The sequence below is a fragment of the Tympanuchus pallidicinctus genome, unplaced genomic scaffold (genome assembly GCF_026119805.1).
Source record: "Tympanuchus pallidicinctus isolate F22 unplaced genomic scaffold, pur_lepc_1.0 scaffold3, whole genome shotgun sequence".
Lineage (NCBI taxonomy): Eukaryota > Metazoa > Chordata > Aves > Galliformes > Phasianidae > Tympanuchus > Tympanuchus pallidicinctus.
Window position 1 is genome coordinate 25,665,916 of NW_026294747.1, and position 17,904 is coordinate 25,683,819.

General features: G+C 37.5%; 1 protein-coding gene across 2 annotated transcripts in view; it reads right to left on the reverse strand.

Moving 5' to 3' along the window:
- Positions 1–1,566: 1,566 nt before the first annotated feature.
- The window catches only part of RBM25 (RNA binding motif protein 25), a 33,242-nt gene continuing 16,904 nt past the window's right edge, over positions 1,567–17,904 (reverse strand). Inside the window, exons 8-19 of one of the 2 annotated variants that reach the window (XM_052695496.1) lie at positions 16,579–16,632; positions 16,236–16,319; positions 12,375–12,661; positions 11,287–11,485; positions 10,898–10,987; positions 9,632–9,705; positions 8,780–8,930; positions 8,153–8,477; positions 6,920–7,194; positions 5,892–5,990; positions 3,658–3,705; positions 1,567–3,050 (exon numbers count right to left, since the gene is read on the reverse strand). In XM_052695496.1, the coding sequence (XP_052551456.1) occupies positions 2,958–3,050; positions 3,658–3,705; positions 5,892–5,990; positions 6,920–7,194; positions 8,153–8,477; positions 8,780–8,930; positions 9,632–9,705; positions 10,898–10,987; positions 11,287–11,485; positions 12,375–12,661; positions 16,236–16,319; positions 16,579–16,632 (1,779 nt within the window). In that variant the 3' untranslated portion in view covers positions 1,567–2,957. The remainder of the gene's footprint in view (positions 3,051–3,657; positions 3,706–5,891; positions 5,991–6,919; positions 7,195–8,152; positions 8,478–8,779; positions 8,931–9,631; positions 9,706–10,897; positions 10,988–11,286; positions 11,486–12,374; positions 12,662–16,235; positions 16,320–16,578; positions 16,633–17,904) is intronic. The other variant, XM_052695497.1, reaches the window with a different exon arrangement.

Sequence of the window (17,904 nt, forward strand, 5' to 3'; positions counted from 1 at the left end):
TGTCGCCACTGACACCGTTTGCCAGGACCTGTGCTGAAAAGCCCCATAACCGCACTTCATCCTCGCTGCACATGGTGCAGGTTTGCATTATGATATCCTGCGCTCGTGCCAAAGAAAACGTACAGAATACTGAAGTGACGCTGGTGGCACAGATTCCAGTTTTAAGTGTAAATAACTCCTGACATACCACATACCTAGAACCTCCCTTAATAAAATCCAATGCTTTTCTAAGAGTAATATAAAATGAAAACTAAACAAAGCTGGTGACCTTCCCCAGCCCACAGGTGGGCCACTATGCAGCCTGTTACTTCAGTGCAGAGATCACAGGAAGCCCTAAGTGAGAACTACCAAAGGACTACACGAACATGCAAATATTGTAACAACAACAAAATCTCCATAAGAATATAAGAGTAGATCATTCTCAGGAACGAATTTGTCTGTGATTTCTTCTCCTCCCTCCAGTGCACTGCAGTAGAAAAAGTACTCCTATTACACGATGTACTCACATGTTCCAAACAGCACTGAGTATCAGTTAAAGGGGTTCTCACAAGATGCAGGCACGTTAAATGGAAAAGCCCAGCTCCAAGCTAAGTCCAGATCAGTGCCATGTACATCCAACTCTGGTAGGCATACACTGCTATTCTTCCTCCACACACAAGCGGAAATACTTTATTTAGATCACGGAATGTACTGTAGCATATGCAGACATATATGCCCCAACTGTGGAGGAGATGAAGGCCAGGTTGGATGGGCCCTAGGCAGCCTGATGCAGTGGGTGGCAGCCCTGCCCACAGCATGAGGTTGGCACTGGGTGGGCTTTAGGGTCCCTTCCAACATAAATCCTCCCATGATTCTATGACATTGTACCCAGTACAGTGATCATTCCTACTTCCTTCCACTGCAGATGCAAATCTCAATTACGTGGATAGTTAACATTCCAGTTTAAGTTCTAGATCTTTCTCACCCAGACGCTGCCTTCAGTCTCTTCAGAGAGTATACAAGCTTACATCCATTCCATAAATAATGTAATAGACGAATATACAACTTTAATGTAGGGCAAAAGAAAATATGCTGACATTTCACAACCAGAAGTCTCATTAAATAATCTCAACAAGGACATGAGGCGATCTGTCTCGTGGTGGCATTAAGGGGAATTTGTTACCTTTTGCTTGTTTAAATACTACTGATAGAATGCTGTATTAGCAGAACAAAAAAGAACCCATGGAGCTCACCTCTTCTCTATACTAGGAACAGGGCAAGTTTTGAACTTCTTGAGAATTTGGAAAACTAGAGGAGAAAGGGGATGATGGAGCGTTTAACACAAATTTAAGCACAACATAATGCAAACACCTAAGCATTATACTTCAAGTTAAGAAAAGCACAATGTATAATATGACAGGGATGTAAAAGAACACACAGGGATCACATGTGCATTTGCAGGATTCTAGGGACCTCAAAGAAATGAGGTGGAAGTTTAAAAACCCCAACACCCTAATTTGTGAGCACGTTGATTCACCGATTCAGAAAGCACTTTTTAAAAAAATTGCATACTGCACAAGACTCATGTCAGTCCTCAAATCAAATATATACATTTTTAATATTTGAAATATTTACATGGTGGAACCTTTACACGATCCCATTTGTTAAGAACAGTGTTTTCAAGTCTCCTCTCCAGATACAAAGAACTAGTAACTCAAGGTCACAGTTATGTTTTCTGAACAGGTCAACCTGTATCCTTCAGTTAAATACAATACAGAGATGCTGGAACACCTTTACTTAATTTGTTTGCTATTAAGAATTTCGCTTAAAAATTAAGAGTTTTTGAGATAGTTTGCTCCCTGGAACACAGTCCTCCTGCAATCAAAACAGTTCATAGCACATTATTGATTTGTCTTCTTACCTGGGTATGAGATAAAAAATGCAGTTTACAGTACATCTCATCATTTATATCACATCAGCCTATTTATAAAAATCCATACAAACAAGGCAGTAAAATACAACCCTCTTTTTGTGGACAACAGACTGCTTACAGTAGAAAACAAAAGTCAGGGCTAGTTTTAACAGTATGGATAAAAACAAGACTTCAGCTTTGTTTGAAAACTTACGGTTTAGTTTTTGTCAACTACTACACTCAGTTACAACTCTGAAGCTTCCCAAGCATGTGCGTTTTCTTTCCTCCTTACATTCTAAAAAAAGGTTTTAAAAATTATTTCTTAAAAACAAAACAAAAAAATCAATTATTTTGGAGACAAGGGACTATAAAGAAATGATAAAAATGAAATTGAGCAAAAGATACGCAAGGTTTAAAAAAAAAAAATAAATAGCACTTACTGAGAGAGCAAATTAAAAGTTTCCTGCAATTTACACTTCCTAGGAAAGAAGCAGAGTAATCTGCAGAAAATCAACTTCCAGCTTTATTAGTAGCTAAATGGGCAATGATATACCGATACCAGTAATGGTTCGTGTCAGAACCAGAAGTCTGAGGAAACTCCTTTTCCAGAATTAGGTAAGGAGACCAGAAAACACACAGAACTGTTCTGTGAAAACAGCTAACCACTTAGTTTAAATTAAATTTAAATCTGTAACTGAAAATAATTCCATATTAAGTGCAAATATTTTGCAAAAGAGGGGCTTTTTTTTTTTTTTTTTTTTTTTTTTTTTTAATATTTACAAGAATCAAAGTAACATAAGATTACCAGAGAGCGTGTACAGTAGCTGCAGCTTATAAAACATACCGGTAATTGTACCTGGTGAATTATAAAGAGAACCAATGCAGGATTTCAGATAACTGAGAAGGGCAGAAGGGGCCTCTAAGCAGAGGACAAAAAAAAATTCACATTTTCTACATAAAAAATACAGGTCTGAAGTCTCTGAGAACAGAGAAGGTCTGAAGTCCTTGGATGATAGGGAAAAAAAAGCAAAAATTGAAATGGAGCCCTAGAAGCTAGGAGAGTGCTTTATTTCACTAGACCAATCTTCTTGGCTTCTGTCTCATATATCAACAACCTCCACATTTTGACTATGAAAACTTCAGCTTCTTCATCTAGTACCTGTAAGAAACACATTTTATACATTATTTTTTAGGTTAGGGATTCTAGTAATGATGATTAATTCTAGTAGACATATCACAATCTGCAGCCAGAAGAAAGATCACTTAATAACCAATTCCAATGCAGTGGAGGTAATATAATCAAAGTTAACATTGAGTGAAGGACTGGATAAACTTCCAGGGGTTTTGCCTGTCCTGCACTTATGATCTGACTTGACCTTTGTTACACTCTTGTATATACTCATTAATTAGGAACAGACTCTTCATAAAACAAATTACAAGAGAGTCAACAGAAGTTCACATTTCTGGTACAGTTCTACTATTGTCAAGTCTTACCTCTACTGCTAGGGACAGAACCTTTGTTCTACATTTCCAAATACAAAGAGTTTCTCAGCAGAGTTCACTATTTTCTACTGAGAGGCTGTAACTACAATATCATGTCTGTGCTAGCAGAAACTATTTAATCAGAACAGCTTTCATATGTAACTACAGTATGCACATTCTATGAACACCAAATATTTCTGTTACGGATTCCTACTAATTCACACAACTGACTACTAGCTTCTGTGCAATGCAGAAGGTACATCAGTTAGACAATTTCTGCTTACCATGGCAACGTCATCCAGTATGCTCTGTGGTGAACTGTGAGCCATAACCTGAAAGAAATAAATGTTTTTCGTCTAAAAACTCAAAGTAAACTATATGAATGTATCAGGGGGAAAAAAATTGCTACTTCCTAAGAATTTTTAACACCTTGCACAGACAACAGTGTTTCCAATTCATTAGTTTCTAGCATTAGCAAGGCAAAATTTAAAAGTTCATTAGATTTAATTACAGTGAATGCAAGTTTATGGCTTGTTATTTAGAAACAAGTTCTAGCATGCTCCAGAGATCCAAAACAGTCTCTATTTGCTGGCTATTTGGCACCTTTGGTAAATTCCTCTTCCTTCAGCAGTGAATTTCTGCAGGAAGAGTGAAGCAAAATATGCTCTATCATTCTAGTACAGTTTTCCATCTGTCTTGAAGTATTTTAAGGATTTCAATTTTCTATAATCATAAAGCTGTCATTCAAAACTAGAAAATGACATTCTTTTTAATATAATTTAAACTTAGCAAATATTTTCTGTTTTTCACTTTCTATTACACCATACACCACTCATGCCACAAAACAATCACTCTATTTGCTTCATGCAGTAGCTCTTAAGCATAAAATCCTTAGAGTTGGAAGGGACCACTGAAGGCCACCTAATCCAACCCCCTGCAATGAACAGGGCCATGCACAGCTAGATCAAGCCACACAGGACCTTATCCAGCCTCACCTTTAAAGTCTCCAGGGATAGGGCATCAACCACATCACTGGGCGGCCTGTTCCACTGCCTTACCACCCTTGCTGTAAAAGATTTTTTCCTTCTATCTAACCTAAACCTAATGTACTCTTTGAGCTTGAAACCATTTCTCCTTTCCTGTTACCACAGACCCTGCTAAAGAGTCCAATCCCTTTTTTCCTGTAGCTTCCCTTTAGATACTGAAAGGCCACTATGAGGTTATCTCGCAAGCTCTCTCTTCAGGCTGAAGAGCTCCAGTTCTCTCAGCCTGTCCTCATAGGAGATGAGTTCCATTCCACAGATCATTTTTGTGGTCCTTCTCTGGACGCACTCCAACAGGTCCACATCTCTCCTCTATGAAGGACTCCACATCTGGACACAGTGCTCCAAGTGAGGCCTCACCAGCACAGAGTAAAGGGGCAGCATCACCTCTCTTGACCTGCTGGCTACACTTCTTTTCATACAGCCCAGGATACAGTTGGCCTTCTGGGCTGCAAGAATATACTGCTGACTCATGTTCAGCTTCCCATCCACCAGTACCCCCAGACCTTTTTCAGCAGGGCTGCGCTCGATCCTTTCATCCCTCCAGCTTGTACTGGTAATGGGGGTTGCCTTGACACAAGAACAAAATCTTGGATTTGGATCTGTTGAATCTCATGAGGTTCACCTGGGCCCAACTCAAAAGCCTATCTAGGTCCTTCTGGTGTGCCAACTACACCACACAGCTTGGTGCCATCAGCAAACTTGCTGAGGGTGCACCTGACCCCACTGTCAACATCACCAGTGAAGTTATTAAAGAGTATCGGCCTCAGCGCCAACCCCTAGGGGACACCACTCATCACCAATCTCCATCCAGACATTGAAACATTGACCACCACTCTCTGGACTTGATCCTGCAGCCAGTGAAACATAAACTGAGGCAAGCCCTTATGAATATACCATGAAAGCAGTATTTAATTTGATGGAGTAATCTAAGCAGAGTTTAGTTTAAACAAATGACACACATGACCAAGAGGAATGGGAGAATGTCTTCTAGTGCTACCTTGATATTTGTCTACTACCAAAAAAATAACAGTAACTAAAAGGATTTTTTTAAAAAGTTAATTTAAAACTCACATGATGTCTGCCTACTCTCTTTCCCTGAATTCACACACATCCAATTCTGTAAACTTAAAAATGTTCATGGCAAATTAAATATTTATCTGAAATTAAATGGTAAAATTATCAGGTACAACAACTGCTTTTGCCACCTGGTCATTTCAGATGCCCTTATGGAGTAGAGTACTAAATGTAAACAGCATATGGCATGTACAAATTGAACTTAAGCATTCAAAGAGATAACTTGTGAAACAGTGTACATACTAACCTGAAGTACATCAATCACCTCTGCTCACCAATATTATAAATTATAGAGAAGGTAAGAACAGCCTGCCTTCAAGCAACAGATACTGCTACTATTCCTGCAGCTTTAACTGGCAATAAAATCCAGACTTCAAACAGACCCAGAAGATACTAACCTTAGAACAAACAAAGTCAACTAGCGTAGCTTCTTCTTCCCCAATATATTCTATTATTTTCTTGTTGATCCATGGTCTAATTCGACGTTCCATTAGCGTCTGAAAGAAAAAAAAAAATCACACCATAATTTCCATAAATTTTATTACCCTGAAAAATTACTGCCAGAAAGGCAGCCAGAAGACCCAAAACAACAGCTCAGTGAAAGATGACTGCTCCAAAAGCAAATGCCTCATATTTTATTGGCTCACAATGTCAGAGGTGGATGTAGGTGGTATGGCAGTAAAGGTTGAACCTTCCCACCAGTATTCCATTATATATTGTTGACATGCACCAGATGACAGCAGAGGGGCAGTCTGGCAAAATAGCACAGGACATAAAAGTACATATGATACAAAGATGTGGAACTGAATTTCTCAGTGAGGAAAAATTGCACCCAATGATACTTGCTGAACATTTATGTAGACTGTCTCAGCCATAGATTTACTTATAGATGTATAGACTTATTTATTTATTAAGTGCTGCATGCAGGCTCTCGATCATCACTGGTGAAAATGCAAATCCAATATTGATGACTATGTTGAAGAACAGTGTTTTGTAGCTGAGAATTTGTTACATCAAATAGTGTTTCATGCTTTTGGTATCTGTTGTACTTTCTACAGAAATAAATAGGAGTCAGTACTCTCAGAGCAACCAACAAATGTTTAAGTACCAACTGAGAACACAGTGATTTGGGTATCGGTATTTCTGACAGCCATTCAGAGACTTTGTAAGACTTTTTTCTCCCCATTCATAACATTACTAGACAACTCAGGAGTGTTATCAACTCAAGAGACCAAACAAAAATAAGTGGTCATACTTCAGAAAAAGAACTGAACATGGAAAAGAAATAGAATATTGAAGTTCAATTCCATTTAATAGTGCTGCTTCAATTCACTGAGGTACTAGGAATGCTACACCTCTATTCAAATTCCAAGGTTTGCTTGGAAAAAATCAGGCTTTTTGGGGCACGGTTAAGAAATTAACTTACTGAATCCACAATTGACCAGTCAAGAGGATATGCAAAGAGCTCTGGTTTTGCTGTGGGAATCTTCTCAATGAGACTCTTAATATGTTTGCGTTTTTCCTCTGTATTGACACTGCCTTTGATGTTGCTTTTGTCTTCATCTCCATAATCCAGGGGGACAAGTTTCCTTTTCCGGGGCACATCATCACTGTCTTCATCATCGAATTTATTGAAAACACTATCCACAGCAAGCTTCTTCCTTTTTACAGCATTGGGCTGATTAGGACTATTGCAGGCACCTACAACCCATAAGACAGAATTACATATTCATGGACTGTAACTAAACCTCATTTGCTCTTCACACATTTTTTGATGAATATCAGGTTGTGTTATATAAATGTCTAATCTCAAAATTTAGATATCTAGCTCATATTTAGGTGTCTAGCTCAAACTGAGCTTCTTCAAGGTTCTAGAAAAATAGGCAGCTCTTCCCTATTACCCTAAAACCAATTAGTATCCCTTACTGAGAGAGGGAGACAGTAACAGGAATTCAAACCTTGGCAGAGGCAAAGCAACAAGGTAAAAGTTAACTACAAATCCAATTGTAGGAAAAACATTAGAATTGTTAGACTAATAGCACACAGTTGCTCTTTATTCATGTAATAACATTAGTGCAACCACAAACTACAGCATTATTATAGTTCAAAATAATAAATGAACTAACCTTGAAAACAAGTATCGTTAGTTCTGGTGCTCTGAACAAAAATATTTTGTTTTTTTCAACCCTAGGAAATTGCTGAAGAGCTAAGGAACTCTATGCTTATGTTCCAACTGCAATTGTCATCAATTCATTGTACTACTTTAAGAGGGGAAAAAAAAAAAAAATCTCATTTCCAGTTTCCTTGTTTAAAGGGTCTTTGTGAATAAATATGGGAAGTATCTAAGACTTAATTAACATATATTTACATTAATGAAAACTAACAAAGATCTTTACAAGAGGTGCTTAGAAACCTTCAAAGCAAAATAACTAATCTCAGTTCAGAGCTAATCCTTTAGGAGACTAGATGTTTCCTCCACTCTACATTTCAGAAGAAAAATCTATATATACTCCACATGCAGAGCATCTGGATAACAATGCTTGACAAAATACATCAAAATGTACAATGTATTTGGAAAACTATGTTGTCATCTTGCCTTTTGTGTTTTTTTTTTCCATTGCAAACCCATTTGAACGTTAACAGAAAACTGTAAACTCACCTAGTTTGAGGCTAAGTCCTATTTTGGGCCGATGCTCCTCTGGCTGCTGCTGATCAGGTGAATTTTCATGGGGGATAATAATGCCACAGGGAGATTCATCACCAGGTGTGTTAGGGGTTGCATTTCCACTAGCAGAAGAAACAGACGGGGCAGAACTAATTGGTCGTAATGTTGGTTTAAGGCAGGGCTTCTGTTCAGGCTCTTCCTCTTCTTCCTCTGGTTCTTCTCTTTTTTCTTCTTTTTCCGCTTTTTCCTCCTCTTCTTCCTCAGACTCTGGCTCTTGTTTGATTTGTGGCTGCCTACGGCGCTCAGCCTCCTGCTCCATCTACAATGAAACAGAATTAGCAAATAAGCTCTCTAAAAACAGCACTGTTCAAAAACAAATGTAAGTTAAGAATTAATATATACAACTACTGTCATTTTATTGACAATTACTGGCTGATCTAGTTTTCAAACTCCATCTAGAGATGCATCTGAAACAATTTTCCATTTCTAGTCTTCAACTGCTTGCTTGAATTTATTTTTAAGAAAAAGTGAATCATATATTAATCATTCAATCTTTATCTTACTAAGTACATTTTAATATCAAGGGTTTTTTTTTTTCCTGTTGGACTAACAGCTACTCACCCTCTGAAGTTCTGCATCTGGATCTGGGTGTCCTTCTGCCAGAAGGCGCTGCCTGATTTCTTCTAATTCTTCCTTTTCTCTCTTCCTATCCCGCTCATCTGCTTCCATCTCTTTCTCTCGGTCTCGGAGTCTCTTCTGAAGAGCACTACCCCTACAAAAGGTACAAAATTTGTACTTTAAAAGAACATTCCAATTATAGCTTTGTATGACAATGCAAGAAGTACCTGATACTGATGTACTACACTTAAGTTAGAGCATAAAAGCACATTGTGTCCCCTATTTTTTTTTTTTTTTTTTTTTTGAACAGGAAAAAATATCCCTACATTCCAGTATAAAATTTGCCTCCCATCACATTAAACAGAGAATGAGACTGCTGATCTCTCCAGGAAAATAACCAAATTTTATAAAGCTGTACGTGACAAGAACCAGTTCTGATATCTTAGTCTGATGCAAGCTTCAGTTAGTCCCAACCTGAATCTCATCCCTAATATGCTTGTTCTTGATACAATTTACAGCTTCCTTGTAGTGAACTATTTAGACATAAGCTTCATCCTGTCTCCCTGCTTGCCCTAACCTTATTTTGTACTTACATTGACCTGTGCTGTGCCTGACTTGAAAGTTAGGTAGTAGGAAGGAGTAGCTACTCCCAGTCACCAGTAAGTAGTACTTAAGGACTTTGCCTTTTCCCTTCAGCACTTAAGCAATGCTGAAATAATTTGGACACTTATGAGCCTTAAATCACCACTTAATCATTCAAACATGAAACTCCATAAACCTCTGCCAACAAACTCCACAATTTTGTTAAAATGGTAGGTGAATATTTTCTTGCCTGGAATCAACATAAAGACATACCTGTAATATTTTGGATCATCTCTGTCATCATCATAATCTTCTAAGAATTCTTTTAACCGTTTAGCTTCTTTTGCCTGCAAGACATCAAAGCATAAACAATATTATTTTTGGTTTAAAATCTAGTAATATTTTTAGAAGTCAATCCTTCAAATAAAGAGTTTTCAACAGAAAATGGAAATACTATATAACATTGTGCTCACAATAAAAGCCAGGAGAAAGGAGAAAGGGGAAACCTTCAGTTACGGCATTTGTCTTCTGAAGTAACTGCTACACATGATGAGGCCTAGTTTCCCTGGGAAATGCTAAACATTAGCCTGCTTTTAGGAAGCACTAAATTTCTTATTTTGCTTGCTTGTGCAACTTTCATGCAGCTTTTGTTTTACCTATTAAACTGCTTTATCCTTACCCCAAGAGTTTTTTCACCTTAACTTTTGCAGTTCTCCTCCCACTGGAAGGGAGGGAGCAAGAAACTGTATGGGACTTAAGTGCCTACTGGAGTTAAAACAATTCTCAACCACTTTTTTTTTGTTGTTGTTTTTGTTTTTGTTTTTGAGAGTGGGAGGGGATTTAATTTCATGTAGAACAACATCATTCAATTTTTTATTCTTCCCCACTTTTCATTTTCTGTTTGTTTTGTAGCAAATCCCACTCCACCTCCTACCTACTCCTACTCTTGTATTTTCTCCTTTTCTGGGATAATTATGATAATTATGAAGTGAAACAGGAACATCATTCTTTAAAATAATTTTTTTAAACAAGGAGAACTATCAAACTGTGAAAGTATCCGCCTTCTAAAGCTGTGATTTCAGACAGCATTTCCAGGTGTTATACTGGTAACTGGCTTTAGTTCATCAGTTATGAAATAACCACAGAAATTTAGCAGTGCTTAGATATTACATAAGGTTCATGCATGTGACAGGGCTGGAAGCAAAAATACTGCTCTAGTTCCATTGGTATAACATAGAGAAGATAGATTTTGGAGAAATCTGATGAAAAATACAGGTTAAAGATAGAGTTGTGCACGATGCTTTTACAGCTGCCTACTTCTCAATGTCTTATGTTCACAAGGTCAAGTCACTCAGGACTCTCAATAGTAATTCTGCTTTTATTCGACATCTTTTTCATGTCTATTAACTCAAATTTTTGTACACACGCGTATACAGAATGAAAGCACTAACACTGCATAAAGATCGCAAGAAAACATTCCTTTCCAAGATGGACACGAAGAACAAGGGGAAAAAAGTCACAGGTAAAACTAAGCCTTACCATTTCCCTCCTTCTTTCTTCTTCTCTTTCAGCCTCTTTTTCATATTCTCGACTTTTCTTCCTCTCTCTGATTTCCCAGTTTTTAAGACGCTACAACAGAAGGATACAATTCAGACTCGAGCAAATTAAAAGCAGCAGAACTACTTTTAAGATAACTATATTATTGTTTAGAAGCACATTAAAATTAAGCATAATTAGTTATAGTTTAAGACTTTGGAACAAAGAATCCAATGTTCTTCTGACTGACCGAAATACTCTGCCCCAATTCACACTGTCAAAAGATTAGAAGTATATTTAGAAAAGGAGAGAGAGAAGAAACAGCGTATTTTGTAGAAAAACAGTTACTAGAACCCAGAAGTAAATACGGAATCTAAGAAGTTCCAGCTTGCCTCTTGATACGCAGCTTCCTTTTCCCGCAGTTTCCTCTCTAACTTTCGGCGTTCATAGGCATCTTCTTCATCTTCTTCTCTGTCTCTCTTTTTATCCTTTTCTCGTTCTCGTTCCCGTTCTCGTTCCCGTTCTCTCTCCCGTTCTCTTTCACGCTCTCGTTCTCTTTCTCGTTCTCTTTCCCTGTCTCTGCTTTTTTCTCTGAAGAAAGCAAGAAGTCCAACTTTATGTACAGAGCCCTTCTCGTCCATTCAATGAAATGATGTACTTTTAAGTGTATAATGCACTACTTACACCATCTTGCAAGTTGTCTTTCTTGTGCAATTATACAGGATGATAAGCCAATACAGCAGTGGGCATAAATCAGGACTTTGAGATAAATAGTTCTTGAATATATGTAAGTAGTTGTTTGAGCACTGCAACTATTTAATAGGAATATCTACAGAAATCAAGCGTAAGCACATAGCAACTCATTTATTAGATTATGTTTGTAGTTCTCTATAAACAAGTGACAGCTAAAAATGCCACATCAAAAGGTATGCTTAATAAATCCTTCACATTTCCATGGCTTACAGATAACATAAGCCCCGCTTACAAGAAAATGTAAAGTGTAACTGCTATTTCTCCCATGGTGAAGATGAAAATGGTAGTGCCTAGAGACTGACATTATGAGTCATAGTTTAAGACTGGAAAAGTCATTCTCTTGTTTTTAAAAAAAAAAAAAAAATACATCCACATATGCAAAGAAGATGAAAATATTTAAAGCAAAGGATGGTGAAGACATCAGAACATTTCAAGGACAAACAAAATTACTCATGAAAAAAATAAAGACTCTCGATTAAACCTGTATACTTCAGTCATGATTGGATAATGGCTGCTTACTACAGTCCTTATGTTCCTACGTTGTGCAGGAAACCAAGTACTCTTCTGATTAGTGTAGACAGAATCTTCTCTAAAATTTCAATTTCCTTTTTTTCATTCATTCATCCAAAAGGGCCATTCTTATTTTGAACGGCAGCTTCTGGGCTGAACTAGAAACTCAGAGAACACTAGAAATAACTGAAACAGACAGCAACCTTAAGTGTACTACCTTGATCTGCTCCGATCCTTGTTGCGATCCGAACTTCTTTCACGATCTCTGTCCCGATCTCTGTCCCGTTCTCGGTCTCTGTCTCGGTCTTTAGTTCGGTCACGATCCCTATCTCGCTCCCGTTCACGCTCCCGTTCCTTTTCCTTCTCTCGTTCACGCTCCCGTTCCCTTTCTCTTTCACGCTCTCTCCTTTCTCGTTCACGCTCCCGTTCCCTTTCTCTTTCTCTGCGTTCTTTTTCAATTTCCTGTCTTTCTTTCTCCTTTTTGCCTTTTTCCTCCTCCAGTTTCTAAAAACCAACAAGAGAACTTACATAGTTAATTTTGTAGTTACAGGAACCAGACCTTCCCGACGCAACACACAAGGCTGGTAATGGAGATACCAAAACCGCCACTGATTTTAAAATATTAAAGAGGGTTTGGTGGGTATTTTTGGAACTCATAAGTATAAAATCAAAATGCAGCAATCACAAGACTAGATTTCGTGCAAAAGCATAGATCTACACAGACCAGCAATCTCCAACCTTAGCAGAGCCGGGCTGGCCTCAATAAGCTGACTAAACTGCACATACACAGTGTGCAGTTGTCATAATTCAAATGGGTCACAGATTCCATTGGTCCTATAAGCCAGTTGGATACAAGCAGAGTGAACTTCCAGCTAACAAAATTTAATCCTGTTCAACAAGAATATATTTCAGTGGAATGCTTACTGGGACACTGTTTTGCAAGAAGTCTCGGCAGGCCAAAACAACCCTATATGAAAAGTTGGGTAAAGAAATTTTTCCACTTACACATGGTGCATGTGGTTTAACAATGAAGAGAGCTGCAACCTTTCACCTCCCTAAAAAAAAAATCTAACAGTTCATTGGTAAAAATTGGACTCTGCAGAATGGAATCCTTAACTTCACTGCAATATGGAGAGAGTTAAAAAAAAAAAAAAAAAAAAAGGTTGGAAATAGCTCTTTTGAAACACAGAAACTAAAGGGTTACCTGCTACAGTTTTACTAAAAATTGTGCAAAATTGCCATTTTTAAAATTTCAATTAGAAACAGTTCCTATGACCAGAATTCCTATAAGACAATAGAAAATACATCAACAGAATGATAGATAAATCCATCCTTGGAAGCAATTGTTATGTGTTAACTTACAGATGCTGTGCTAGGACATGGACCGCCAACACTGGATTAACCTTGCCTACAAGCTATGTTTCTGGGAGGAAGAGCAAGTACACGGTTCACAAATATACCAAATAACAACCAAGTATACCAAATTTCAACCTGACAGATGCCAGAATACCACTTTTTTCTTTTTTTTGAGAAAATATTGAGCAGAATAAACATGTTTATCCCCTTTGGCTCCACGTTTACCATCACTGAAATGAAATTAAAAACTGGAACAATCAAACAGCATTCTGTTTTGTTTTGTTTTGTTTTTTTTTCTTTTCTTTTAAACAAAGCATGTAAGACAACTTTAAAAAGCAATCTTACCTGATAAATGCTCTTCTGCCATAGGCACGTGGACCAGAGAACCAACAAAGGATTACAGAAATAAAGCTAATTCACTAGTGATTAATGTATCCAGTGAAACTACTCTGCATCGATAGCACAAATACAGGCAAACCAATATTGGATACATTAAAATCACAAAAGGAAAAAGGGACTAAAAATGGTAGGAAATAGTAGAAAACTGGTATGAAAAACAAAACTTGGATTCTACGAGATTCATGGGGCTGAAAATAAATTTCTAAAGGACCATACTTTACAGGAGCTTTACAGTATTAAACCTCAGTCTAGTCAGATGCTAAACTAAGCTGCCAACTTCTAAAAATCCAACTTACCTCAAATTTCATATACTTTTAAAAAAGTTTATATACTGAAGTTGTTGATACTTACAGGTTATCTTAGATGTTCCAATAGAAATTTCTTTTGTAGAACTGCTTTTTTGCCACTCAAACTTTGTGGTGAAAAAAATTCTTTTTCTTTTTTTTTTTTTTTTTTTTTTAAACTTAAAAATAATGTTTACACATGTGCAAACACACAGCCACACAGCCTTGTATATGAAAACCCATCATGTAGGTCTGCTTCCTCAAAATCCAATTAAAAAAAAAAAAAAAATCAGCCTACTTCACAATCTAAATCTGACCTCAACTTCTATCAGCCTAAACAAGAGGATCTCAAAGGGTAACGGGATGGGAACGGTATCTGATATTTTGAAGTAATGAACAGAAATGAACAGGTAGAAAAATTATAAATCTTACCTTGAGCTCTCTTCAGACTCGTCCGTGCTGTAAATGGACGCCCCCTGCAATCCTGATACCCTGACAGTCTATGGTTATTGTTTTATAAACTCATACCAAAAACATGCAAAGGTTCACTGTGCTCACTAACCAGCTGCTAAAGTTTCAACAGCCCCTTTTAAAGGTATCCAATATATACAGTGACTATTTTCAGTTTGACTTTGATGTTAAGGAACAAGAATAGCCCCCTAGTAATAAAGATTAAAGGCAGAATATGCCCGAAAGCATCTGGAACAATGAAGCAATATTTTTGTTTGTTTGTTTGGTTTTGTTTTTGTTAAGCATATTACTTGTTTGTATCTTAACAACAGTGGCTTGTTGGGGCTTGGAACTCAACGCAGTTCTACCAAAGTTCCACTGTGAATCAGTTTCACGCTGAATTGCTGAGCTTCTGCAGGTGATTTCTTGTAGAATTTTTCCCCACATGTTCATTGCTAACAACTCTGATCAAGTGAAAAACCGAATGCATATAAATCTAACAACGTGCAGTCACTTGCATTTACACAGATTAAGTTGCATAAAAACATGGTACCAGCTTCACATGGTAAAGCTGAGTAACGTGGGTGTACTACTTCACCTTGATGTAGCTTCAAAGTTTTCATTAACGTTGATTACAGGATATTTTGAGACATGAGCATGGGCTCAAAAGAGGAGTGTACTGCTATCTCCCTACACCAAGGGCCATTCCAGTTTCGTAGGGGAAAAATAATATCAACTTTAAGCTAAACATTAAAACAAGAACATTACGTGCATAGCTGTGCTTTATGATATATCAAGTTTCATTCTACAAAGCAGAAACATTCACAGATGCGATAGCATTAATGGAAACTTGCTTAAGTGAGAGCTAAGGTGGGATTTAATGTACACAGACGTTTCCAAGCCAGTTACCCCTTTGCATATTTTTCTGAGGGGGCATCCATAAGTATAATAAAAAACAGAAGCTCATACTTACATCCTATTCCATGTTACTTTCCAAGCTGTGAGTTTCATCTTGCATTAGTCACCATATGATCTCTATCATAATGGTGGGGGTCAATGAATAGATTAGCTTTATGGGAATTTACAGTTCTTCCATGCATCTAAAGTTTGGTAAGTCTGGTAACCACTGACCTATTTTTAATCTTTCCCCCACTCTTAACTTAGAACTATTAAAATAAAAGACTTAAATTTAATTCAACTTTCAACTCTTCATAAAATCTTGGATTATGTTATAAATCTACCTACAGAAACACACTCAAGTGTATGCCTTATACTGCAGCCCCATTTAGCCTTTAGCTATAAATATCTTGACTTAATGTATGTGAAGAAACTTAAGTTGCCTTTATTCATGTTAAAGTGAGAAGACTGAAAAATAATCAGCAGCAATCAAAAGCCTTAGCATAAAGATGTCAAGGGCCACTTTAACGTGGTAATTGTCTTTTTTGACTGGTAAAGAGTTACATGTATATTAAACCTAATATAAGCATCATCTTAAGTGATATTGCAATGTACTGCTAAATTTTATAATAGTGTCTTTTTGGATTTTGAAAAATTCTAATTTGTATTAAGCGCAAAAACAAGAATACTACCTTGTGTGTGTCTCTGAATTTACTGATCTCTCTTGATATCAGGTCTCTTTTGTCTTCCTCCATTTCTATAGCATTTATATCCTCCTAAAAAACAAGGGGGACAGGAGGAGAAGCATTAAGAGCTGTTTGTACAGACATGGGAGAACAAGAGAAAAGCTGAAGGTTAGAATTTTTCAACCAGTCTTGTAAGAGATAAATAAAGTCCTTCTGCAGTACCAAACCTGACAGTCTGATGTTAATGAGTGAAAAAAAATAAAAATAAAAAAATCAGATGGACAAGAGTCACAAATCTGGCAACTAGCAGTAAACACAGTCATTGTCAAAGCCTACAATGTAAACGAACCTTGGTGATGAGTGGATAAGGTATCAGTGGGGCCACTGGAAATCTGCGGAAAATCTGCGGAAAAATCCACGGAGATTTTTTTTTTTAAAAATAGATTGCATACTACTCTGAAAAACAATGTTTTGTATGTTCGTACTATAAAGCAATATCGTATTGCTGTGATCTTATTTCTTGATTCAACAAAATTACAGAAGAACCTCGCTAATTCTCCCTTCTCTGAACTACTTCAATAGGCAGTGAGGTCTCGTATTATTAAGACTTCACTGAATTATCAAGTATACTACAGGATATTAGTATGCTATGAAAACATCATAAACAAGACTAAGCTACACTTGCCAATACAATCAGTATATTTGTGGTGCACGAGTCTTGACTTACTCGCTAATTCGCAAAATTTGGTAAGTTGCACCTACTAACTAGTAGTGCGAATTAGCGAGGTTCCCCCGTGCTCGAAATTGAAAAACAGATTCCACTCACTCTCAGTTCCCCGCACACATTTTCAGCTCCCCCATATCAGACATGCCTTCACCCATAAGAACTAACACCAGACTCAGTTTCTAACATCAGTGGGAGTTTTCTTTGCACCCCTGCCCTTCAGGGCACAAAAGCCCCAAAGCTAGCAAGCTTCCCCACCCCCCACACATACATATCTGCATCCATCTTCCCTTTCCCACCAGACCACAGTCCTCCTTTCTCTTCTCTTTTATGGCCAAGAGAACAATGAGCTAGGACCATCTCTTCACTCCCACCTCTATCCACACAGGCCAATGATGGCAACTTCAAATTTCTTTTCCTTCTTCCCAATACGGGAGGAATGATGGGGTAAAATTTCAATGCACAAGTGCTAAGAGCATATGTTATCCACTTGACTAGCTCAGATTGGTCAAATTTTACTTCACAGAAAACTAGCAGAGTGTCTTTCTGTCCCAGTGACATACTCAGCACTCGACTCTTTCAAGACTGATGCCTTCTTACAGCATGTAACTACCTGTCCTTATTCATCGCCATATAAATGTACTCACAGGACAATTTACATTTTAACAATGCATCTAACAAAAAACAGCTGATAGCATTAGACAGTGACTTATTTGTTAATTCTCATCCAAGAAAGCATCTTCTCCCAAAGGAAGGGAGAGAAAAGAAAGACAAATTCTCAGCTCAGCACTCTTATGCCTTGGGTTAGCCATGGCTAATAATGTTATGGGGAAGATACATTCACTCCCTGAGGGAGATGTTACTTCTTGCACCACACTTAAACTCCATAAATATCTGAAACTGCATTATTGACTTTGGCATAGGTACTTTACGGAAGACTTAAGTGTGTAA